The following is a 27,722-nucleotide window of genomic DNA, read 5'->3' on the forward strand; positions in this document are numbered from 1 at the left end:
CAGGGCTTTCTCCTATCGAGCTCCATTTTTATGGAACGGTCTGCCTACCCATGTCAGAGACGCAAACTCGGTCTCAACCTTTAAGTCTTTACTGAAGACTCATCTCTTCAGTGGGTCATATGATTGAGTGTAGTCTGGCCCAGGAGTGGGAAGGTGAACGGAAAGGATCTGGAGCAACGAACCACCCTTGCTGTCTCTGCCTGGCCGGTTCCCCTCTTTCCACTGGGATTCTCTGCCTGTAACCCTATTACAGGGGCTGAGTCACTGGCTTACTGGGGCTCTCTCACGCCGTCCCTGGAAGGGGTGCGTCACTTGAGTGGGTTGATGCACTGATGTGGTCATCCTGTCTGGGTTGGCACCCCCCCTTGGGTTGTGCCATGGCGGAGATCTTTGCGGGCTATACTCAGCTTTGTCTCAGGATGGTAAGTTGGTGGTTGAAGATATCCCTCTAGTTGTGTGGGGGCTGTGCTTTGGCAAAGTGGGTGGGATTATATCCTTCCTGTTTGGCCCTGTCAGGGGGTGTCCTCGGATGAGGCCACAGTGTCTCCTGACCCCTCCTGTCTCAGCCTCCAGTATTTATGCTGCAGTAGTTTATGTGTCGGGGGCTGGGGTCAGTTTGTTATATCTGGAGTACTTCTCCTGTCCAATTCGGTGTCCTGTGTGAATCTAAGTGTGCGTTCTCTAATTCTCTCCTTCTCTCTCTCGGAGGACCTGAGCCCTAGGACCATGCCCCAGGACTACCTGACATGATGACTCCTTGCTGTCCCCAGTCCACCTGGCCGTGCTGCTGCTCCAGTTTCAACTGTTCTGCCTTATTATTATTCGACCATGCTGGTCATTTATGAACATTTGAACATCTTGGCCATGTTCTGTTATAATCTCTACCCGGCACAGCCAGAAGAGGACTGGCCACCCCACATAGCCTGGTTCCTCTCTAGGTTTCTTCCTAGGTTTTGGCCTTTTTGCGGTTTTAGGCTGGGTTTCTGTACAGCACTTTTAGATATCAGCTGATGTACGAAGGGCTATATAAATACATTTGATTTGATTTAGGAGGTGAACCCATAGAGCCATGTGGTAGGAGGTGAACCCATAGAGTCATGTGGTAGGAGGTGAACCCATAGAGTCATGTGGTAGGAGGTGAACCCATAGAGTCATGTGGTAGGAGGTGAACCCATAGAGTCATGTGGTAGGAGGTAAACCCATAGAGTCATGTGGTATGAGGTAAACCCATAGAGCCATGTGGTAGGAGGTGAACCCATAGAGTCATGTGGTAGGAGGTGAACCCATAGAGTCATGTGGTAGGAGGTGAACCCATAGAGTCATGTCTGGTAGGAGGTAAACCCATAGAGTCATGTCTGGTAGGAGGTAAACCCATAGAGTCATGTGGTAGGAGGTAAACCCATAGAGTCATGTCTGGTAGGAGGTGAACCCATAGTCATGTGGTAGGAAGTGAACCCATAGAGTCATGTGGTAAGAGGTGAACCCATAGAGTCATGTGGTAGGTGAACCCATAGAGCCATGTGGTAGGAGGTGAACCCAGAGAGTCATGTCAGGTAGGAGGTGAACCCATAGAGTCATGTCAGGTAGGAGGTGAACCCATAGAGCCATGTCTGGTAGGAGGTGAACCCATAGAGGATTATGGTAGGAGGTGAACCCATAGAGTCATGTGGTAGGAGGTGAACCCATAGAGCCATGTGGTAGGAGGTGAACCCATAGAGCCATGTGGTAGGAGGTGAACCCAGAGAGTCATGTGGTAGGAGGTGAACCCATAGAGTCATGTCAGGTAGGAGGTGGACCCATAGAGTCATGTCAGGTAGGAGGTGGACCCATAGAGTCATGTCAGGTAGGAGGTGAACCCATAGAGCCATGTGGTAGGAGGTGAACCCATAGAGTCATATGGTAGGAGGTGAACCCATAGAGTCATGTGGTAGGAGGTGAACCCATAGAGTCATGTGGTAGGAGGTGAACCCATAGAGTCATGTGGTAGGAGGTGAACCCATAGAGTCATGTGGTAGGAGGTGAAACCATAGAGTCATGTGGTAGGAGGTGAACCCATAGAGTCATGTCGTGTAGGAGGTGAACCCATAGAGTCATGTGGTAGGAGGTGAAACCATAGAGTCATGTGGTAGGAGGTGAACCCATAGAGTCATGTTGTGTAGGAGGTGAACCCATAGAGTCATGTGGTAGGAGGTGAACCCATAGAGTCATGTGGTAGGAGGTGAACCCATAGAGTCATGTGGTAGGAGGTGAACCCATAGAGCAATGTGGTAGGAGGTGAACCCATAGAGCCATGTGGTAGGAGGTAAACCCATAGAGCCATGTGGTAGGAGGTGAACCCATAGAGTCATGTGGTAGGAGGTGAACCCATAGAGTCATGTGGTAGGAGGTGAACCCATAGAGTCATGTGGTAGGAGGTGAACCCATAGAGTCATGTGGTAGGAGGTGAACCCATAGAGTCATGTGGTAGGAGGTGAACCCATAGAGTCAGGTCTGGTAGGAGGTGAACCCATAGAGTCATGTCTGGTAGGAGGTGAACCCATAGAGTCATGTGGTAGGAGGTGAACCCATAGAGTCATGTGGTAGGAGGTGAAACCATAGAGTCATGTGGTAGGAGGTGAACCCATAGAGTCATGTCGTGTAGGAGGTGAACCCATAGAGTCATGTGGTAGGAGGTGAAACCATAGAGTCATGTGGTAGGAGGTGAACCCATAGAGTCATGTTGTGTAGGAGGTGAACCCATAGAGTCATGTGGTAGGAGGTGAACCCATAGAGTCATGTGGTAGGAGGTAAACCCATAGTCATATGGTAGGAGGTGAACCCATAGAGTCAGATCTGGTAGGAGGTGAACCCATACAGTCATATGGTAGGAGGTGAACCCATAGAGTCATGTGGTAGGAGGTGAACCCATAGAGTCAGGTCTGGTAGGAGGTGAACCCATAGAGTCAGGTCTGGTAGGAGGTGAACCCATACAGTCATATGGTAGGAGGTGAACCCATAGAGTCATGTGGTAGGAGGTGAACCCATAGAGTCATGTGGTAGCAGGTAAACCCATAGAGTCATGTGGTAGGAGGTGAACCCATAGAGTCATGTGGTAGGAGGTGAACCCATAGAGTCATGTGGTAGGAGGTGAACCCATAGAGTCATCTGGTAGGAGGTGAACCCATAGTCATGTGGTAGGAAGTGAACCCATAGAGTCATGTGGTAAGAGGTGAACCCATAGAGCCATGTGGTAGGAGGTAAACCCATAGAGTCATGTGGTAGGAGGTGAACCCATACAGTCATATGGTAGGAGGTGAACCCATAGAGTCATGTCAGACTGGGTGGGACTTCATGCTATGAGGTTATACTCCGTCTACAATATTCAGATCACAGATGGGAACCTGTGGATATTAAACCAAATACCTTTTCAGACAGTAGTTCCAGCCGCTGTATAGGCGAGCCCAGTGATCAGATTAACAACCACACACACACACACACACACACCCACACAGACACTAAATAACTACACACACACACACACACAGACACACACACACACACACACACACACACACACTAAATAACTACACACACACACACCCACACAGACACTAAATAACCACACACACACACACACACACACACACAGACACTAAATAACTACACACACACACACCCACACACACACACACACACACACACACACACACACACAGACACTAAATAACTACACACACACACACACACACATGTACACACGCATAGTTGCCACACTAAACATTTCAGAGACCTGCCTAAGCCTCGACTGACCCGAGTCATCAGACTGTTTCAAAGAATAACTACACACACACACACACACACACACCCACACAGACACTAAATAACTACACACACACACACACACACACCCACACAGACACTAAATAACTACACACACACACGCACACACAACCATGAACACGCGCATAGTTGCCACACTAAACATTTCAGAGACCTAAGCCTCGACTGACCCGAGTCATCAGACTGTTTCAAAGAATAACTACACACACACACACACACACACACAGACACCCACACAGACACTAAATAACTACACACACACACACCCACACACACACCCACACAGACACTAAATAACTACACACACACACACACACCCACAAAGACACTAAATAACTACACACACACACACACAGACACTAAATAACTACACACACACACACAGACACTAAATAACTACACACACACACACACAACCATGTACACGCGCATAGTTGCCACACTAAACATTTCAGAGACCTAAGCCTCGACTGACCCGAGTCATCAGACTGTTTCAAAGAATAACTACACACACACACACACACACACACACACACACACACACCCACACAGACACTAAATAACTACACACACACACACACACCCACACAGACACTAAATAACTACACACACACTCACACACAACCATGTACACACGCATAGTTGCCACACTAAACATTTCAGAGACCTAAGCCTCGACTGACACCCACACAGACACTAAATAACTACACACACACACGCATAGTTGCCACACTAAACATTTCAGAGACCTAAGCCTCGACTGACCCGAGTCATCAGACTGTTTCAAAGATTTAATATCAGGTGTCAGGAAGCATCACCAACCGTGTGAAGCAAATAATCACTTCAGGACAGACAACATCATTGATTTTTAATTGAACCTTTATTTAACTAGCCAAGTCAGCTAGCAGTAATGACGCCATAATGATTTTCTGTGATCTCCGCAAAGAGTTGGATAAACGCCCATACATTTTTTTATTTCACTATTTCATAAATCCAACTTGTCAATTTCTTATTTGTTCAAATGTTTAAGGAAATCTCAAAAACAAAACATCTTGTTGTACTTTCAGACAGCACGTGTGAATACGGTACACAGAGATCCAGATTGAACAGACAAATGAACCTTTTTCACATGGAGGCCATCTGCAGGCTTTACAAACTACTGGAGGATTTAAACGAGGATAAATAATTCACTTCAAATCATATTATAAATGCACACTTTCATACCAGTCTGTATCACAGCTATAGACTGGGGTGTGTATGTGTGAACAGACTGGCCCATAAAAACCCATCAGATTGTAAGGGGCTTGTTTACGGTCTAATAACATCTACCCAGACTTGTTCGACACAGCTCTCCCTCCATCTCCCCCCCCCCCCCATCTGTCTTTCTTTCTCCCTCTCTCCATCGGTCTCTCCACCCTGAAGCAGCAGAAGCAGGCATCCATATTCAAAACCAAACCACAGAAATATCCTCCTCCATTCCTCGGGGCAAACTGTCATTAAAGCCCAAGTTCTTAACTGTTCTAGAATGCCTTGTTACTTCCTTTGTTGAAGTAGCCAACAGTCACCGATTCGGACATTATTCAGAGTAAGTGAATGTGTGGTTTCCCCTGAAATGACCCTAAACCAATCCAGTTGTGTTACTGTAGATCAGTGTTTCTGTTTGAGGAAGGGAATAAGGAATGCATTTTTAAAAAAGGGGCTTACACCAACATTAACTGTTATTTTTATTCAGGTACTGCGATTGTGAATGAACACAGGCTGACAAAAGTTTTTTTTTAGCTGCATGTATTGACATGTAATTATGTGAATAGTTACCGGAATGTTCCATGTCAATGGTACACTAGACATTACGTAGGTAGTCAGTATCTCCAGACCTCTCCTCTCTCTCTGGCTGGTAGTCTCTTCAAACAGTCAGTATCTCTAGACGTCTCCTCTCTCTCTGGCTGGTAGTCTCTTCAAACAGTCAGTTCCTCCAGACGTCTCCTCTCTCTCTGGCTGGTAGTCTCTTCAAACAGTCAGTTCCTCCAGACGTCTCCTCTCTCTCTGGCTGGTAGTCTCTTCAAACAGTCAGTTCCTCCAGACCTCTCCTCTCTCTCTGGCTGGTAGTCTCTTCAAACAGTCTGTTCCTCCAGACCTCTCCTCTCTCTCTGGCTGGTAGTCTCTTCAAACAGTCTGTTCCTCCAGACCTCTCCTCTCTCTCTGGCTGGTAGTCTCTTCAAACAGTCAGTTCCTCCAGACCTCTCCTCTCTCTCTGGCTGGTAGTCTCTTCAAACAGCCAGGAGGTTGCTGGTAGTCAGTCAGAGAGCCAAAAACTGTAACCCTGGAAGAAGCCTTGATCCAGGCCACATCAGCCTAGTCTAAATCCCTCTGTCTGTGTGTCTGTCCACCAAGCCACACTGAGCAGCAGCATGTCACCACAACAATAAACTTGTCTTTCTCTCAGGAGTCAGACTGACATATTCCATAACCCTGACAGATCTCTCTCTGGAGCAACGGAATGGAGCAACTATAAGGTGGATGAGATACCAGGCTAGCCTAGTCCCAGCAACTATAAGGTGGATGAGATACCAGGCTAGCCTAGTCCCAGCAACTATAAGGTGGATGAGATACCAGGCTAGCCTAGTCCCAGCAACTATAAGGTGGATGAGATACCAGGCTAGCCTAGTCCCAGCAACTATAAGGTGGATGAGATACCAGGCTAGCCTAGTCCCAGCAACTATAAGGTGGATGAGATACCAGGCTAGCCTAGTCCCAGCAACTATAAGGTGGGTGGATGAGATACCAGGCTAGCCTAGTCCCAGCAACTATAAGGTGGGTGGATGAGATACCAGGCTAGCCTAGTCCCAGCAACTATAAGGTGGATGAGATACCAGGCTAGCCTAGTCCCAGCAACTATAAGGTGGATGAGATACCAGGCTAGCCTAGTCCCAGCAACTATAAGGTGGATGAGATATCAGGCTAGCCTAGTCCCAGCAACTATAAGGTGGATGAGATACCAGGCTAGCCTAGTCCCAGCAACTATAAGGTGGATGAGATACCAGGCTAGCCTAGTCCCAGCAACTATAAGGTGGATGAGATACCAGGCTAGCCTAGTCCCAGCAACTATAAGGTGGATGAGATACCAGGCTAGCTTAGTCCCAGCAACTATAAGGTGGGTGGATGAGATACCAGGCTAGCCTAGTCCCAGCAACTATAAGGTGGGTGGATGAGATACCAGGCTAGCCTAGTCCCAGCAACTATAAGGTGGATGGGATACCAGGCTAGCCTAGTCCCAGCAACTATAAGGTGGATGAGATACCAGGCTAGCCTAGTCCCAGCAACTATAAGGTGGATGAGATACCAGGCTAGCCTAGTCCCAGCAACTATAAGGTGGATGAGATACCAGGCTAGCCTAGTCCCAGCAACTAGAAGGTGGATGAGATACCAGGCTAGCCTAGTCCCAGCAACTATAAGGTGGATGGATGAGTAACCAGGCTAGCCTAGTCCCAGCAACTATAAGGTGGATGGATGAGATACCAGGCTAGCCTAGTCCCAGCAACTATATGGTGGATGGATGACTAACCAGGCTAGCCTAGTCCCAGCAACTATAAGGTGGATGAGATACCAGGCTAGCCTAGTCCCAGCAACTATAAGGTGGATGGATGAGTAACCAGGCTAGCCTAGTCCCAGCAACTATAAGGTGGATGGATGAGATACCAGGCTAGCCTAGTCCCAGCAACTATATGGTGGATGAGATACCAGGCTAGCCTAGTCCCAGCAACTATAAGGTGGATGAGATACCAGGCTAGCCTAGTCCCAGCAACTATAAGGTGGATGAGATACCAGGCTAGCCTAGTCCCAGCAACTATATGGTGGATGAGATACCAGGCTAGCCTAGTCCCAGCAACTATAAGTTGGATGAGATACCAGGCTAGCCTAGTCCCAGCAACTATAAGGTGGATGAGATACCAGGCTAGCCTAGTCCCAGCAACTATAAGTTGGATGAGATACCAGGCTAGCCTAGTCCCAGAAACTATAAGTTGGATGAGATACCAGGCTAGCCTAGTCCCAGCAACTATAAGGTGGATGAGATACCAGGCTAGCCTAGTCCCAGCAACTATAAGGTGGATGGATGAGAGACCAGGCTAGCCTAGTCCCAGCAACTATATGGTGGGCGGATGAGAGACCAGGCTAGCCTAGTCCCAGCAACTATATGGTGGATGGATGACTAACCAGGCTAGCCTAGTCCCAGCAACTATAAGGTGGATGAGATACCAGGCTAGCCTAGTCCCAGCAACTATAAGGTGGATGGATGAGTAACCAGGCTAGCCTAGTCCCAGCAACTATAAGGTGGATGGATGAGATACCAGGCTAGCCTAGTCCCAGCAACTATATGGTGGATGAGATACCAGGCTAGCCTAGTCCCAGCAACTATAAGGTGGATGAGATACCAGGCTAGCCTAGTCCCAGCAACTATAAGGTGGATGAGATACCAGGCTAGCCTAGTCCCAGCAACTATATGGTGGATGAGATACCAGGCTAGCCTAGTCCCAGCAACTATAAGTTGGATGAGATACCAGGCTAGCCTAGTCCCAGCAACTATAAGGTGGATGAGATACCAGGCTAGCCTAGTCCCAGCAACTATAAGTTGGATGAGATACCAGGCTAGCCTAGTCCCAGAAACTATAAGTTGGATGAGATACCAGGCTAGCCTAGTCCCAGCAACTATAAGGTGGATGAGATACCAGGCTAGCCTAGTCCCAGCAACTATAAGGTGGGTGGATGAGATACCAGGCTAGCCTAGTCCCAGCAACTATACGGTGGGTGGATGAGATACCAGGCTAGCCTAGTCCCAGCAACTATAAGGTGGATGAGATACCAGGCTAGCCTAGTCCCAGCAACTATAAGGTGGATGAGATACCAGGCTAGCCTAGTCCCAGCAACTATAAGGTGGATGAGATATCAGGCTAGCCTAGTCCCAGCAACTATAAGGTGGATGAGATACCAGGCTAGCCTAGTCCCAGCAACTATAAGGTGGATGAGATACCAGGCTAGCCTAGTCCCAGCAACTATAAGGTGGATGAGATACCAGGCTAGCCTAGTCCCAGCAACTATAAGGTGGATGAGATACCAGGCTAGCTTAGTCCCAGCAACTATAAGGTGGGTGGATGAGATACCAGGCTAGCCTAGTCCCAGCAACTATAAGGTGGGTGGATGAGATACCAGGCTAGCCTAGTCCCAGCAACTATAAGGTGGATGAGATACCAGGCTAGCCTAGTCCCAGCAACTATAAGGTGGATGAGATACCAGGCTAGCCTAGTCCCAGCAACTATAAGGTGGATGAGATACCAGGCTAGCCTAGTCCCAGCAACTATAAGGTGGATGAGATACCAGGCTAGCCTAGTCCCAGCAACTAGAAGGTGGATGAGATACCAGGCTAGCCTAGTCCCAGCAACTATAAGGTGGATGGATGAGTAACCAGGCTAGCCTAGTCCCAGCAACTATAAGGTGGATGGATGAGATACCAGGCTAGCCTAGTCCCAGCAACTATATGGTGGATGGATGACTAACCAGGCTAGCCTAGTCCCAGCAACTATAAGGTGGATGAGATACCAGGCTAGCCTAGTCCCAGCAACTATAAGGTGGATGGATGAGTAACCAGGCTAGCCTAGTCCCAGCAACTATAAGGTGGATGGATGAGATACCAGGCTAGCCTAGTCCCAGCAACTATATGGTGGATGAGATACCAGGCTAGCCTAGTCCCAGCAACTATAAGGTGGATGAGATACCAGGCTAGCCTAGTCCCAGCAACTATAAGGTGGATGAGATACCAGGCTAGCCTAGTCCCAGCAACTATAAGGTGGATGGATGAGAGACCAGGCTAGCCTAGTCCCAGCAACTATAAGGTGGATGAGATACCAGGCTAGCCTAGTCCCAGCAACTATAAGGTGGATGGATGAGAGACCAGGCTAGCCTAGTCCCAGCAACTATATGGTGGGGGGATGAGAGACCAGGCTAGCACAGTACGGCTCAGTTTGGCTCAATAGTGTGAAAAATGTAACTCTCCTACCAGTGGCACTTTGAATGCAGAGGAACACACAGACAGGAGCATCTCAATTCAAACAGTCACTTCCACTTTATCCATGAAATGGTGATGATGTCGTGGAATGTCGTGTGTTCCCAGAGGCTGGTTTTTAAGTCCGAAATAGAGAAATGGAGATGCTGGATTTGTCCAAATAATGTATTCAGTTGTTTGTGTGGGTTTTGTGGGGTGGCAGGGTAGCCTAGTGGTTAGAGTGTAGGGGCGGCAGGTAGCCTAGTGGTTAGAGTGTAGGGACGGCAGGGTAGCCTAGTGGTTAGAGTGTAGAGGTGGCAGGGTAGCCTAGTGGTTAGAGTGTAGAGGTGGCAGGGTAGCCTAGTGGTTAGAGTGTGGAGGCGGCAGGTAGCCTAGTGGTTAGAGTGTAGGGGCGGCAGGGTAGCCTAGTGGTTAGAGTGTAGGGACGGCAGGGTAGCCTAGTGGTTAGAGTGTAGGGGCGGCAGGTAGCCTAGTGGTTAGAGTGTAGAGGTGGCAGGTAGCCTAGTGGTTAGACTGTAGGGGCGGCAGGGTAGCCTAGTGGTTAGAGTGTAGAGGTGGCAGGGTAGCCTAGTGGTTAGAGTGTAGAGGTGGCAGGTAGCCTAGTGGTTAGAGCGTTGGGCTAGTAACCGAAAGGTTGCAAGTTCAAATCCCCGAGCTGACAAGGTACAAATCTGTCGTTCTGCCCCTGAACAGGCAGTTAACCCACTGTTCCTAGGCCGTCATTGAAAATAAGAATTTGTTCTTAACTGACTTGCCTAGTTAAATAAAATAAAATAAAAACATTTTGAATAATGCACTCGAGACTAAGAGACTGTAACAGTACGGTACAGTGAGTCCAATATCTCTATGGAATAAGGACTATTTTTTATCAAATACAACTGAATGGAGAGAGTCCAGTCGTCTCAATTTAAGTAGATCATTCATACTGTATATACAGTGGGGCAAAAAAGTATTTAGTCAGCCACCAATTGTGCAAGTTCTCCCACTTAAATTGACGAGAGAGGCCTGTAATCTTCATCATAGGTACACTTCATCTATGACAGACAAAATGAGAAACAAAATCCAGAAAATCACATTTTTTATGAATTTATTTGGAAATGATGGTGGAAAATAATCTGACCGTAAGGCGCTACAGAAGGTAGTGTGAACGGCCCAGTACATCACTGGGGCCAAGCTTCCTACCATCCAGGACCTCTATAATAGGAGGTGTCAGAGGGAGGCCCTACAGAAGGTAGTGAGTACGGCCCAGTACATCACTGGGGCCAAGCTTCCTACCATCCAGGACCTCTATAATAGGAGGTGTCAGAGGGAGGCCCTACAGAAGGTAGTGTGAACGGCCCAGTACATCACTGGGGCCAAGCTTCCTACCATCCAGGACCTCTATAATAGGAGGTGTCAGAGGGAGGCCCTACAGAAGGTAGTGTGAACGGCCCAGTACATCACTGGGGCCAAGCTTCCTGCCATCCAGGACCTCTATAATAGGAGGTGTCAGAGGGAGGCCCTACAGAAGGTAGTGTGAACGGCCCAGTACATCACTGGGGCCAAGCTTCCTGCCATCCAGGACCTCTATAATAGGAGGTGTCAGAGGAAAGTCCATAAATTTATCCGAGACTTCAGTAGACGGTTTTCTCTGCGTTACCAGAGCACGAAGTCTCGGACCAAAAGGCTCCTCAACAGCTTCTACCCCCCAAAGCCATAAGACTAACAATTAATCAAATCGACAATTTACATTGAACCCTCCATTTATTTTTTTACACTGCTGTTTATTATCTCAACTAACCTGAACCCCTGCACACTGACTCGGTAACGGTACCCCCTGTATATAGCCTGCACATTGACTCTGTACCGGTACCCCCTGTATATAGTCTTCACATTGACTCTGTACCGGTACCCCCTGTATATAGCCTCCACATTGACTCTGTACCGGTACCCCCTGTATATAACCTCCACATTGACTCTGTACTGGTACAGCCCTGTATATAGCCTCCACATTGACTCTGTACCGGTACCCCCTGTACATAGCCTCCACATTGACTCTGTACCGGTACCCCCTGTATATAGCCTCCACATTGACTCTGTACCGGTACCCCCTGTATATAGCCTCCACATTGACTCTGTACCGGTACCCCCTGTATATAGCCTCCACATTGACTCTGTACCGGTACCCCCTGTATATAGCCTCCACATTGACTCTGTACCGGTACCCCTTGTATATAGCCTCCACATTGACTCTGTACCGGTACCCCCTGTATATAGCCTCCACATTGACTCTGTACCAGTACCCCCCGTATATAGCCTCCACATAGACTCTGTACGCCCTGTATATAGCCTCCACACTGACTCTGTACCCCCTGTATATAGCCTCCACACTGACTCGGTACCAGTACCCCCTGTATATAGCCCCCACACTGACTCGGTACCGGTACCCTCTGTATATAGCCTCCACATTGACTCGGTAACGGTACCCCCTGTATATAGCATCCACATTGACTCTGTACCCCCTGTATATAGCATCCACATTGACTCTGTACCCCCTGTATATAGCCTCCACACTGACTCTGTACCGGTACCCCCTGTATATAGCCTCCACATTGACTCTGTACCAGTACCCCCCGTATATAGCCTCCACATTGACTCTGTACCCCCTGTATATAGCCTCCACACTGACTCTGTACCCCCTGTATATAGCATCCACATTGACTCTGTACCCCCTGTATATAGCATCCACATTGACTCTGTACCCCCTGTATATAGCCTCCACACTGACTCTGTACCCCCTGTATATAGCCTCCACACTGACTCGGTACCAGTACCCCCTGTATATAGCCTCCACATTGACTCGGTCATTGACATTGACATTGACACATTGACTTGATCCCACTCCATATCCATATACAGTATGGTCTGATCCCACTACATATACAGTATGGTCTGATCCCACTACATATACAGTATGGTCTGATCCCACTCCATATACAGTATGGTCTGATCCCACTACATATACAGTATGGTCTGATCCCACTACATATACAGTATGGTCTGATCCCACTACATATACAGTATGGTCTGATCCCACTACATATACAGTATGGTCTGATCCCACTACATATACAGTATGGTCTGATCCCACTACATATACAGTATGGTCTGATCCCACTACATATACAGTATGGTCTGATCCCACTACATATACAGTATGGTCTGATCCCACTCCATATACAGTATGGTCTGATCCCACTCCATATACAGTATGGTCTGATCCCACTACATATACAGTATGGTCTGATCCCACTACATATACAGTATGGTCTGATCCCACTCCATATCCATATACAGTATGGTCTGATCCCACTCCATATCCATATACAGTATGGTCTGATCCCACTACATATCCATATACAGTATGGTCTGATCCCACTACATATACAGTATGGTCTGATCCCACTCCATATACAGTATGGTCTGATCCCACTACATATACAGTATGGTCTGATCCCACTACATATACAGTATGGTCTGATCCCACTACATATCCATATACAGTATGGTCTGATCCCACTACATATACAGTATGGTCTGATCCCACTACATATCCATATACAGTATGGTCTGATCCCACTACATATACAGTATGGTCTGATCCCACTACATATCCATATACAGTATGGTCTGATCCCACTACATATACAGTATGGTCTGATCCCACTACATATACAGTATGGTCTGATCCCACTCCATATACAGTATGGTCTGATCCCACTCCATATACAGTATGGTCTGATCCCACTACATATACAGTATGGTCTGAACCCACTACATATACAGTATGGTCTGATCCCACTACATATCCATATACAGTATGGTCTGATCCCACTACATATACAGTATGGTCTGATCCCACTCCATATACAGTATGGTCTGATCCCACTACATATACAGTATGGTCTGATCCCACTACATATCCATATACAGTATGGTCTGATCCCACTACATATACAGTATGGCCTGATCCCACTACATATACAGTATGGTCTGATACCACTACATATACAGTCTGGTCTGATCCCACTACATATACAGTATGGTCTGATACCACTACATATACAGTATGGTCTGATCCCACTACATATACAGTATGGTCTGATCCCACTACATATACAGTATGGTCTGATCCCACTACATATACAGTATGGTCTGATCCCACTACATAACCATATACAGTATGGTCTGATCCCACTACATATACAGTATGGTCTGATCCCACTCCATATACAGTATGGTCTGATCCCACTACATATCCATATACAGTATGGTCTGATCCCACTCCATATACAGTATGGTCTGATCCCACTACATATACAGTATGGTCTGATCCCACTACATATCCATATACAGTATGGTCTGATCCCACTACATATACAGTATGGTCTGATCCCACTACATATACAGTATGGTCTGATCCCACTACATATACAGTATGGTCTGATCCCACTACATATACAGTATGGTCTGATCCCACTACATATACAGTATGGTCTGATCCCACTACATATACAGTATGGTCTGATCCCACTACATATACAGTATGGTCTGATCCCACTACATATACAGTATGGTCTGATCCCACTACATATCCATATACAGTATGGTCTGATCCCACTACATATACAGTATGGTCTGATCCCACTACATATACAGTATGGTCTGATCCCACTACATATACAGTATGGTCTGATCCCACTACATATACAGTATGGTCTGATCCCACTACATATCCATATACAGTATGGTCTGATCCCACTACATATACAGTATGGTCTGATCCCACTACATATACAGTATGGTCTGATCCCACTACATATACAGTATGGTCTGATCCCACTACATATACAGTATGGTCTGATCCCACTACATATACAGTATGGTCTGATCCCACTACATATACAGTATGGTCTGATCCCACTCCATATACAGTATGGTCTGATCCCACTCCATATACAGTATGGTCTGATCCCACTCCATATACAGTATGGTCTGATCCCACTACATATAGAGTATGGTCTGATCCCACTACATATACAGTATGGTCTGATCCCACTACATATACAGTATGGTCTGATCCCACTACATATACAGTATGGTCTGATCCCACTACATATACAGTATGGTCTGATCCCACTACATATACAGTATGGTCTGATCCCACTACATATACAGTATGGTCTGATCCCACTACATATCCATATACAGTATGGTCTGATCCCACTACATATACAGTATGGTCTGATCCCACTACATATACAGTATGGCCTGATCCCACTACATATCCATATACAGTATGGTCTGATCCCACTACATATCCATATACAGTATGGTCTGATCCCACTACATATCCATATACAGTATGGTCTGATCCCACTACATATACAGTATGGTCTGATCCCACTACATATACAGTATGGTCTGATCCCACTACATATACAGTATGGTCTGATCCCACTACATATACAGTATGGTCTGATCCCACTACATATACAGTATGGTCTGATCCCACTACATATCCATATACAGTATGGTCTGATCCCACTACATATACAGTATGGTCTGATCCCACTACATATACAGTATGGTCTGATCCCACTACATATCCATATACAGTATGGTCTGATCCCACTACATATCCATATACAGTATGGTCTGATCCCACTCCATATACAGTATGGTCTGATCCAACTACATATACAGTATGGTCTGATCCCACTACATATCCATATACAGTATGGTCTGATCCCACTACATATACAGTATGGTCTGATCCCACTACATATACAGTATGGCCTGATCCCACTACATATCCATATACAGTATGGTCTGATCCCACTACATATACAGTATGGTCTGATCCCACTACATATCCATATCCAGTATGGTCTGATCCCACTACATATACAGTATGGTCTGATCCCACTACATATACAGTATGGCCTGATCCCACTACATATCCATATACAGTATGGTCTGATCCCACTACATATACAGTATGGTCTGATCCCACTACATATACAGTATGGTCTGATCCCACTCCATATACAGTATGGTCTGATCCCACTACATATACAGTATGGTCTGATCCCACTCCATATACAGTATGGTCTGATCCCACTACATATCCATATACAGTATGGTCTGATCCCACTACATATACAGTATGGTCTGATCCCACTACATATCCAGTATGGTCTGATCCCACTACATATACAGTATGTCTGATCCCACTACATATACAGTATGGTCTGATCCCACTACATATCCATATACAGTATGGTCTGATCCCACTACATATACAGTATGGTCTGATCCCACTACATATACAGTATGGTCTGATCCCACTACATATCCATATACAGTATGGTCTGATCCCACTACATATACAGTATGGTCTGATCCCACTACATATCCAGTATGGTCTGATCCCACTACATATCCAGTATGGTCTGATCCCACTCCATATACAGTATGGTCTGATCCCACTACATATACAGTATGGTCTGATCCCACTACATATACAGTATGGTCTGATCCCACTACATATACAGTATGGTCTGATCCCACTACATATACAGTATGGTCTGATCCCACTACATATACAGTATGGTCTGATCCCACTACATATCCATATACAGTATGGTCTGATCCCACTCCATATACAGTATGGTCTGATCCCACTACATATACAGTATGGTCTGATCCCACTACATATACAGTATGGTCTGATCCCACTACATATACAGTATGGTCTGATCCCACTACATATACAGTATGGTCTGATCCCACTACATATACAGTATGGTCTGATCCCACTACATATACAGTATGGTCTGATCCCACTACATATACAGTATGGTCTGATCCCACTACATATACAGTATGGTCTGATCCCACTACATATACAGTATGGTCTGATCCCACTACATATACAGTATGGTCTGATCCCACTACATATACAGTATGGTCTGATCCCACTACATATACAGTATGGTCTGATCCCACTACATATACAGTATGGTCTGATCCCACTACATATACAGTATGGTCTGATCCCACTACATATACAGTATGGTCTGATCCCACTACATATCCATATACAGTATGGTCTGATCCCACTACATATACAGTATGGTCTGATCCCACTACATATCCATATACAGTATGGTCTGATCCCACTACATATCCATATACAGTATGGTCTGATCCCACTCCATATACAGTATGGTCTGATCCAACTACATATACAGTATGGTCTGATCCCACTACATATCCATATACAGTATGGTCTGATCCCACTACATATACAGTATGGTCTGATCCCACTACATATACAGTATGGCCTGATCCCACTACATATCCATATACAGTATGGTCTGATCCCACTACATATACAGTATGGTCTGATCCCACTACATATCCATATCCAGTATGGTCTGATCCCACTACATATACAGTATGGTCTGATCCCACTACATATACAGTATGGCCTGATCCCACTACATATCCATATACAGTATGGTCTGATCCCACTACATATACAGTATGGTCTGATCCCACTACATATACAGTATGGTCTGATCCCACTCCATATACAGTATGGTCTGATCCCACTACATATACAGTATGGTCTGATCCCACTCCATATACAGTATGGTCTGATCCCACTACATATCCATATACAGTATGGTCTGATCCCACTACATATACAGTATGGTCTGATCCCACTACATATCCAGTATGGTCTGATCCCACTACATATACAGTATGTCTGATCCCACTACATATACAGTATGGTCTGATCCCACTACATATCCATATACAGTATGGTCTGATCCCACTACATATACAGTATGGTCTGATCCCACTACATATACAGTATGGTCTGATCCCACTACATATACAGTATGGTCTGATCCCACTACATATACAGTATGGTCTGATCCCACTACATATACAGTATGGTCTGATCCCACTACATATACAGTATGGTCTGATCCCACTACATATACAGTATGGTCTGATCCCACTACATATCCATATACAGTATGGTCTGATCCCACTCCATATACAGTATGGTCTGATCCCACTACATATACAGTATGGTCTGATCCCACTACATATCCATATACAGTATGGTCTGATCCCACTACATATACAGTATGGTCTGATCCCACTACATATCCATATACAGTATGGTCTGATCCCACTACATATCCATATACAGTATGGTCTGATCCCACTCCATATACAGTATGGTCTGATCCAACTACATATACAGTATGGTCTGATCCCACTACATATCCATATACAGTATGGTCTGATCCCACTACATATACAGTATGGTCTGATCCCACTACATATACAGTATGGCCTGATCCCACTACATATCCATATACAGTATGGTCTGATCCCACTACATATACAGTATGGTCTGATCCCACTACATATCCATATCCAGTATGGTCTGATCCCACTACATATACAGTATGGTCTGATCCCACTACATATACAGTATGGCCTGATCCCACTACATATCCATATACAGTATGGTCTGATCCCACTACATATACAGTATGGTCTGATCCCACTACATATACAGTATGGTCTGATCCCACTCCATATACAGTATGGTCTGATCCCACTACATATACAGTATGGTCTGATCCCACTCCATATACAGTATGGTCTGATCCCACTACATATCCATATACAGTATGGTCTGATCCCACTACATATACAGTATGGTCTGATCCCACTACATATCCAGTATGGTCTGATCCCACTACATATACAGTATGTCTGATCCCACTACATATACAGTATGGTCTGATCCCACTACATATCCATATACAGTATGGTCTGATCCCACTACATATACAGTATGGTCTGATCCCACTACATATACAGTATGGTCTGATCCCACTACATATCCATATACAGTATGGTCTGATCCCACTACATATACAGTATGGTCTGATCCCACTACATATCCAGTATGGTCTGATCCCACTACATATCCAGTATGGTCTGATCCCACTCCATATACAGTATGGTCTGATCCCACTACATATACAGTATGGTCTGATCCCACTACATATACAGTATGGTCTGATCCCACTACATATACAGTATGGTCTGATCCCACTACATATACAGTATGGTCTGATCCCACTACATATACAGTATGGTCTGATCCCACTACATATCCATATACAGTATGGTCTGATCCCACTCCATATACAGTATGGTCTGATCCCACTACATATACAGTATGGTCTGATCCCACTACATATACAGTATGGTCTGATCCCACTACATATACAGTATGGTCTGATCCCACTACATATACAGTATGGTCTGATCCCACTACATATACAGTATGGTCTGATCCCACTACATATACAGTATGGTCTGATCCCACTACATATACAGTATGGTCTGATCCCACTACATATACAGTATGGTCTGATCCCACTACATATACAGTATGGTCTGATCCCACTACATATACAGTATGGTCTGATCCCACTACATATACAGTATGGTCTGATCCCACTACATATACAGTATGGTTTGATCCCACTCCATATCCATATACAGTATGGCCTGTTTCAAGTGTGGTTTTCCTTTCGGGGGAGATGTTTGTCTTGTCTGGAAGTCAGTAAATGCTTTTGGTTTCTCACAAAATATGGGTTTGACCACAGACAAATAACAGGACTTGTGCGGTATGTCAGACTGAATGGGTTTCCAGTTCTAGTCGGAAAGTATTCAGAGCCTTTGACTTGTGTCACAATACCCCATAATGACATCACAATACCCCATAATGATGTCACAAAACCCCATAATGACATCACAATACCCCATAATGATGTCACAATACCCCATAATGACATCACAATACCCCATAATGATGTCACAAAACCCCATAATGATGTCACAATACCCCATAATGATGTCACAATACCCCAAAATGATATCACAATACCCCATAATGATATCGCAATACCCCATAATGATATCGCAATACCCCATAATGATATCGCAATACCCCATAATGATATCGCAATACTCCATAATGATATGGCAATACCCCATAATGATATCGCAATACTCCATAATGATATCACAATACCCCATAATGATATCGCAATACTCCATAATGATATCGCAATACCCCATAATGATATTGCAATACTCCATAATGATATCACAATACCCCATAATGATATCACAATAGTGGTTAGAGCGTTGGACTAGTAACCGGAAGGTTGCAAGTTCAAACCCTCGAGCTGACAAGGTACAAATCTGTCGTTGTGCCTCTGAACAGGCAGTTAACCCACTGTTCCTCGGCCGTCATTGAAAATAAGAATTTGTTCTTAACTGACTTGCCTAGTTAAATAAAGGTAAAACATTGTGATGTCATTATGGGGTATTGTGATGTCATTATGGGGTATTGTGATGTCATTATGGGGTATTGTGATGTCATTATGGGGTATTGGGTGTAGATTGATGAGGGGAAAAAAATCTAAATCAATCAGAATAAGGCTGTAATGTAGCAAAAGTCAAGGGGTCTGAATACTTTCAGAATGCTCTGTATTGTCCAGTCATTCCGGTAGACATAAACTCAACAAAAAAAGAAACGTCCCTTTTTCAGGACCCTGTCTTTCAAAGATAATTTGTAAAAATTCGTAAAAATCCAAATAACTTCACAGACCTGCATTGTAAAGGGTTTAAACACTGTTTCCCATGCTTGTTCAATGAACCATAAACAATTAATGAACATGCACCTGTGGAAAGGTCGTTAAGACCATTTACAGATGGTAGGAAATTAAGGTCACAGTTATGAAAACTGGAAATGCACTGCAATACTTAATGCAGCTGGTGAACACACCAGATAGAGATGGTTACTTCTGATTTTGACCCCCCCCCTTTGTTCAGGGACACATTCTATTTCTGTTAGTCACATGTCTGTGGAACTTGTTCAGTTTATGTCTCGGTTGTTAAATCTTGTTATGTTCATACATATATTTACACATGTTAAGTTTGCTGAAAATAAACGCAGAAGACAGTGAGAGGATGTTTATTTGTTTTTACTGAGTTGATTTGATTATGCATCAACTCTCTAGTTTACTCCTTCCCTTTACTCCCGTCAGACCGGGGTCCTGGGTAACAGACGGTGAACACTCACCTCCAAGTAGTTCTGGACACCCTTGACTGCTTGGTGTGGAGGCGCCTTCATAACGCCACTAGAAGAGACAAGAACAGAGAGCTTATAGATAACAGAATATAATGGAGTTGGATGACAGTTGGAGTTGGGAGAACATAATAACAGATGTCATTCGTTGAATAGTACACTTCTGAGATGTAAACTGCACAGGAATAGCCATTAATCTATGTACCTGTACTTTGTCCCGAGGTATTGGAAGAAGATGAGATAACGGACACTGCCATTGTGCATGATCATTGACCACTGCTTCAAAGACAAACTCCTGTTTTGCAACTCAAAGGCTATATAGGGCTAAATGTGCCCCAACCTGAACCTCTGCTTGTTGCTGTTTTCTATTTTAACAAAGAGAGATTTGACAGAGGTTATGTTTGATAATTCCACAGAAAAATCACATTGTACACCTTCAACTTGACACGCAACGCGACATGGTCACTACTAGTTACCACAGCCACAAAGTCGACAAAAAAACGCCTTTTCTACAATGTATCTTCTTCAAATGTGAGTTTAAACCTAGCCCTAACCTTGCTCCTTACATTTTCCACACTGCTAACCTTAAACCTAACTTTAAATTAATACCAAAAAGCAAACAAAATAACTCATGAATATTTACGATGTAGCGTGGCTGTGGAAACCATGCGACATGCTAAAGTCTGTCGCCTTATGATGCCATCACTGTGATTGACAGAGGGGTGTGTCGTGCATGCCGAGCGGACACGCCCCTCTTACCGATCTCGGCATCCGCGGACGTAGAGTAAGAGCAGCCGTAGTAATTTGACATGCATTGAGACCACATTCTGTGTCACGGTGACAGAAGAAGCTGCTGCTGCCGCGCGTCCGACGGAGAGGGAATACTGCTACTGTACCGAACTCGTTTCATCCAACCGTTTATAACGACAGCAGCCCCGGGCAATGACATTAACCTATTGAAAGAGGAATAATAGAAGGAAAACGCAAAGATGACGGTGGACTTTGAAGAATGTATTAAAGACTCTCCACGATTCAGGTAAGAAAGAATGCGCGCATGGCACGGCGGCGCAAGAGCATATACATATTTCAAGTGTGACATATATGTAACTAACCCATCACATGTCATATTCTATGTCCATATGCCATTGGCACATGAGCCGATGTGGTCTGAAATCATGAGTGGTTCTCTTTATTCTCGTATGGGGAATTATTAATTCACGAATGTCACCAAGGTGAAATATTTATATTGGCTTTAGTATGCCCTCAATCATGTATAACTCAATCATAGTCGTTGTTGAAAAGGCCATTGGTAACATTGTTTCACATAATACTTGGTGTTACAATAGCTGCCGTCTTCCCTGTCCACCGCCCGTGTCCTCCCCAGTTCAGTTACCAGTTGAATAAATGACTTCTGTCCTCGATGTTCTCAGATGGAACGAAGATGGCTACATGCTGGTTCTGGCATGAAAACCCTTTATGGGTGGATTCCTCATTTTAACACATCTGTGACGTTACATAATAACAGATATCTAGCTAGTTGTTGTACCTTCCCGAAGTCTCTCAATGCCTCGGACTCTCTCTCTCTGTCTGTCTTTCTTTCTCTTGTCTATTTTTCTCGACTGATTATTGATTCAGTTCTCTCCTTCTTCATCAATACTAAGCAGTTGATAATATAATATAATATAATATAGCAGAACAGAACAGATTAAATAAGAATAGAATAGACATAAATGTTTTAATGTCATTGTTGTCAATTTTGGCCATTGCCCTCGATCTAAGAGCTCTGTAACAGCCAACCATGGGTGGACACTGTGAGGACAGGTTGATGCCCTTGTGGAGGTCTGGCAGAGAGAGAGAGAGAGAGAGAGGGCATGGGGAGAGAGAGGGCATGGGGAGAGGGCTCTCTCCCTAAGGAGGAGGGTCATATTCTGGGCACAGCTCCAGCTCTCTGGCCTGCAGCCGATGGAGCTTTAGTGGACTGTATGAAAGGTCAGGGGACCCAGTCTCCATCAAAGAGACAAAACTGACATGTGACCTTTGTTGATTTTGATGTTGATGTTGATGCACTTCAACCAATTGTGGTCAACAGGGTGTCATGGAAACTAGCCAGATTAATAACCAGGGTAGTTACTGTGTTATTGCACCTTACAGGTTGAATTCTCTAGCAGCAGCGTATGTGAAGAGTGTGAGAGAGTGTTAAGGTGTGTTAAGTGTGAGAGAGTGGTAAGGTGTGTTAAGTGTGAGAGAGTGTTAAGGTGTGTTAAGTGTGATAGAGTGTTAAGGTGTGTTTTAAGTGTGAGAGAGTGTTAAGGTGTGTTTATGTGTGAGTGTGTGTGTGTGTGGCGTTTGTGTGTGTGTCAGTGTAGTACAGTGGGGCAAAAAAGTATTTAGTCAGCCACCAATTGTGCAAGTTCTCCCACTTAAAAAGATGAGAGAGGCCTGTAATTTTCATCATAGCTACACTTCAACTATGACAGACAAAATGAGAAATAAAATCCAGAAAATCACATTGTAGGATTTTTAATTCATTTATTTGTAAATTATGGTGGAAAATAAGTATTACCTGTACAATGTGATTTTCTGGATTTTTTCTCTCATTTTGTCGGTCATAGTTGAAGTGTACCTATGATGAAAGTGTACCTAAGTGTACCTATGGTGTGCATAAAGCCAGTACCAGAATGTCAGTGGAAAAAAAAGGGGGGGGGGGTCAATGTAAATAGTCCTGGTAGCCATTTTATTAACTGTTCAGCAGTAGAAGCTGTTAAGGAGCCTTTTGGACCTAGACTTGGCGCTCCGGTAACGCTTACCGTGCGGTAGCAGAGAGAACAGTCTATGACTTGGGTGGCTGGAGTCTTTGACATTTTGTAGGGCCTTGCTCTGGCATCGCCTGGTATAGAGGTTCTGGATGGTAGGGGGTCTGGCCCCCAGTGATGTACTGGGCTGTCCACACCACCACCTGGTATAGAGGTCCTGAATGGTAGGGGGTCCGGCACCTAGTGATGTACTGGGCTGTCCACACCACCACCTGGTATAGAGGTTCTGGATGGTAGGGGGTCTGGCCCCCAGTGATGTACTGGGCTGTCCACACCACCACCTGGTATAGAGGTTCTGGATGGTAGGGGGTCTGGCCCCCAGTGATGTACTGGGCTGTCCACACCACCACCTGGTATAGAGGTTCTGGATGGTAGGGGGTCTGGCCCCCAGTGATGTACTGGGCTGTCCACACCACCACCTGGTATAGAGGTCCTGAATGGTAGGGGGTCCGGCACCTAGTGATGTACTGGACTGTCCACACCACCACCTGGTATAGAGGTCCTGAATGGTAGGGGGTCCGGCACCTAGTGATGTACTGGACTGTCCACACCACCACCTGGTATAGAGGTCCTGAATGGTAGGGGGTCTGGCCCCCAGTGATGTACTGGGCTGTCCACACCACCACCTGGTATAGAGGTTCTGAATGGTAGGGGGTCTGGCCCCCAGTGATGTACTGGGCTGTCCACACCACCACCTGGTATAGAGGTCCTGAATGGTAGGGGGTCCGGCACCTAGTGATGTACTGGACTGTCCACACCACCACCTGGTATAGAGGTCCTGGATGGTAGGGGGTCTGGCCCCCAGTGATGTACTGGACTGTCCACACCACCACCTGGTATAGAGGTCCTGAATGGTAGGGGGTCCGGCACCTAGTGATGTACTGGACTGTCCACACCACCACCTGGTATAGAGGTTCTGAATGGTAGGGGGTCTGGCCCCCAGTGATGTACTGGGCTGTCCACACCACCACCTGGTATAGAGGTCCTGAATGGTAGGGGGTCTGGCCCCCAGTGATGTACTGGACTGTCCACACCACCACCTGGTATAGAGGTCCTGAATGGTAGGGGGTCCGGCACCTAGTGATGTACTGGGCTGTCCACACCACCACCTGGTATAGAGGTCCTGAATGGTAGGGGGTCTGGCCCCCAGTGATGTACTGGACTGTCCACACCACCACCTGGTATAGAGGTCCTGAATGGTAGGGGGTCCGGCCCCCAGTGATGTACTGGGCTGTCCACACCACCACCTGGTATAGAGGTCCTGAATGGTAGGGGGTCTGGCACCTAGTGATGTACTGGGCTGTCCACACCACCACCTGGTATAGAGGTCCTGAATGGTAGGGGGTCCGGCCCCCAGTGATGTACTGGACTGTCCACACCACCACCTGGTATAGAGGTCCTGAATGGTAGGGGGTCCGGCCCCCAGTGATGTACTGGACTGTCCACACCACCACCTGGTATAGAGGTCCTGAATGGTAGGGGGTCCGGCCCCCAGTGATGTACTGGGCTGTCCACACCACCACCTGGTATAGAGGTTCTGGATGGTATGGGGTCTGGCCCCCAGTGATGTACTGGGCTGTCCACACCACCACCTGGTATAGAGGTCCTGAATGGTAGGGGGTCCGGCACCTAGTGATGAACTGGACTGTCCACACCACCACCTGGTATAGAGGTCCTGAATGGTAGGGGGTCCGGCCCCCAGTGATGTACTGGACTGTCCACACCACCACCTGGTATAGAGGTTCTGGATGGTAGGGGGTCTGGCCCCCAGTGATGTACTGGACTGTCCACACCACCACCTGGTATAGAGGTTCTGAATGGTAGGGGGTCCGGCCCCCAGTGATGTACTGGACTGTCCACACCACCACCTGGTATAGAGGTTCTGAATGGTAGGGGTCCGGCCCCCAGTGATGTACTGGACTGTCCACACCACCACCTGGTATAGAGGTTCTGAATGGTAGGGGTCCGGCCCCCAGTGATGTACTGGACTGTCCACACCACCACCTGGTATAGAGGTTCTGAATGGTAGGGGGTCCGGCCCCCAGTGATGTACTGGACTGTCCACACCACCACCTGGTATAGAGGTTCTGAATGGTAGGGGGTCCGGCCCCCAGTGATGTACTGGACTGTCCACACCACCACCTGGTATAGAGGTTCTGAATGGTAGGGGGTCCGGCCCCCAGTGATGAACTGGACTGTCCACACCACCACCTGGTATAGAGGTCCTGAATGGTAGGGGGTCTGGCCCCCAGTGATGTACTGGACTGTCCACACCACCACCTGGTATAGAGGTCCTGAATGGTAGGGGGTCCGGCCCCCAGTGATGTACTGGACTGTCCACACCACCACCTGGTATAGAGGTCCTGAATGGTAGGGGGTCTGGCCCCCAGTGATGTACTGGACTGTCCACACCACCACCTGGTATAGAGGTCCTGAATGGTAGGGGGTCCGGCACCTAGTGATGTACTGGACTGTCCACACCACCACCTGGTATAGAGGTTCTGAATGGTAGGGGGTCCGGCCCCCAGTGATGTACTGGGCTGTCCACACCACCACCTGGTATAGAGGTCCTGAATGGTAGGGGGTCTGGCCCCCAGTGATGTACTGGACTGTCCACACCACCACCTGGTATAGAGGTCCTGAATGGTAGGGGGTCCGGCCCCCAGTGATGTACTGGGCTGTCCACACCACCACCTGGTATAGAGGTCCTGAATGGTAGGGGGTCCGGCCCCCAGTGATGTACTGGACTGTCCACACCACCACCTGGTATAGAGGTTCTGAATGGTATTGGGTCTGGCCCCCAGTGATGTACTGGGCTGTCCACACCACCACCTGGTATAGAGGTCCTGAATGGTAGGGGGTCTGGCCCCCAGTGATGTACTGGACTGTCCACACCACCACCTGGTATAGAGGTCCTGAATGGTAGGGGGTCCGGCCCCCAGTGATGTACTGGGCTGTCCACACCACCACCTGGTATAGAGGTCCTGGATGGTAGGGGGTCCGGCCCCCAGTGATGTACTGGACTGTCCACACCACCACCTGGTATAGAGGTCCTGAATGGTAGGGGGTCCGGCCCCCAGTGATGTACTGGGCTGTCCACACCACCACCTGGTATAGAGGTCCTGAATGGTATGGGGTCCGGCCCCCAGTGATGTACTGGGCTGTCCACACCACCACCTGGTATAGAGGTCCTGAATGGTAGGGGGTCCGGCCCCCAGTGATGAACTGGACTGTCCACACCACCACCTGGTATAGAGGTCCTGAATGGTAGGGGGTCTGACCCCAGTGATGTACTGGACTGTCCACACCACCACCTGGTATAGAGGTTCTGGATGGTAGGGGGTCCGGCCCCCAGTGATGTACTGGACGAGGCTCCAGACAGACACATAGTCATAATTCTGCTGTAAATAAAAGCCCAACCCCCTTTTCATCCTGATTGTCCTGCAGACCTGTCAATCACCCGCCCATGCCAAACAATCAGGGAGCTTGGACTCACTCCGGGGCTCCGCCCTCCGCAACTTTCACTTTGCTGGTTTGGAATACTCCACACCATTATAAACGGGGTGGTTCGAGCCCTGAATGCTGATTGGCTGATAGCCGTGGTATATCAGACCATATACCACGGGTATGACAAAACATGTATTTTTACTGCTCTAATTACATTGGTAACCAGTTATATTTAAGCAATACGGCACCTCGGGGTGTTTGTGGTATATCAGCAACGGCTAAGGGCTGTTCTTAAGCACGACGCAATTAAGACAGTAACGGGCCTCAACATCATGTTCTATCCAGA

The 27,722-nt window shown here is 46.6% G+C and overlaps 2 protein-coding genes across 2 annotated transcripts in view; one reads left to right on the forward strand and one right to left on the reverse strand.

The window, feature by feature from the left end:
* pusl1 (pseudouridine synthase like 1) overlaps positions 1–21,829 on the reverse strand; it is a 73,825-nt gene extending 51,996 nt beyond the window's left edge. Inside the window, exons 1-3 of the mRNA XM_064967467.1 lie at positions 21,760–21,829; positions 21,322–21,481; positions 21,111–21,168 (exon numbers count right to left, since the gene is read on the reverse strand). Of these exons, the coding sequence (XP_064823539.1) occupies positions 21,111–21,168; positions 21,322–21,386 (123 nt within the window). The 5' untranslated portion in view covers positions 21,387–21,481; positions 21,760–21,829. The remainder of the gene's footprint in view (positions 1–21,110; positions 21,169–21,321; positions 21,482–21,759) is intronic.
* Positions 21,830–21,914: 85 nt separating this feature from the next.
* Positions 21,915–27,722, forward strand: part of LOC135541314 (arf-GAP with coiled-coil, ANK repeat and PH domain-containing protein 3-like) — a 203,998-nt gene continuing 198,190 nt past the window's right edge. Inside the window, exon 1 of the mRNA XM_064967473.1 lies at positions 21,915–22,152. Coding sequence (XP_064823545.1) covers positions 22,106–22,152 — 47 coding nt within the window. The 5' untranslated portion in view covers positions 21,915–22,105. The remainder of the gene's footprint in view (positions 22,153–27,722) is intronic.

Source organism: Oncorhynchus masou, chromosome 6 (genome assembly GCF_036934945.1).
Source record: "Oncorhynchus masou masou isolate Uvic2021 chromosome 6, UVic_Omas_1.1, whole genome shotgun sequence".
Lineage (NCBI taxonomy): Eukaryota > Metazoa > Chordata > Actinopteri > Salmoniformes > Salmonidae > Oncorhynchus > Oncorhynchus masou.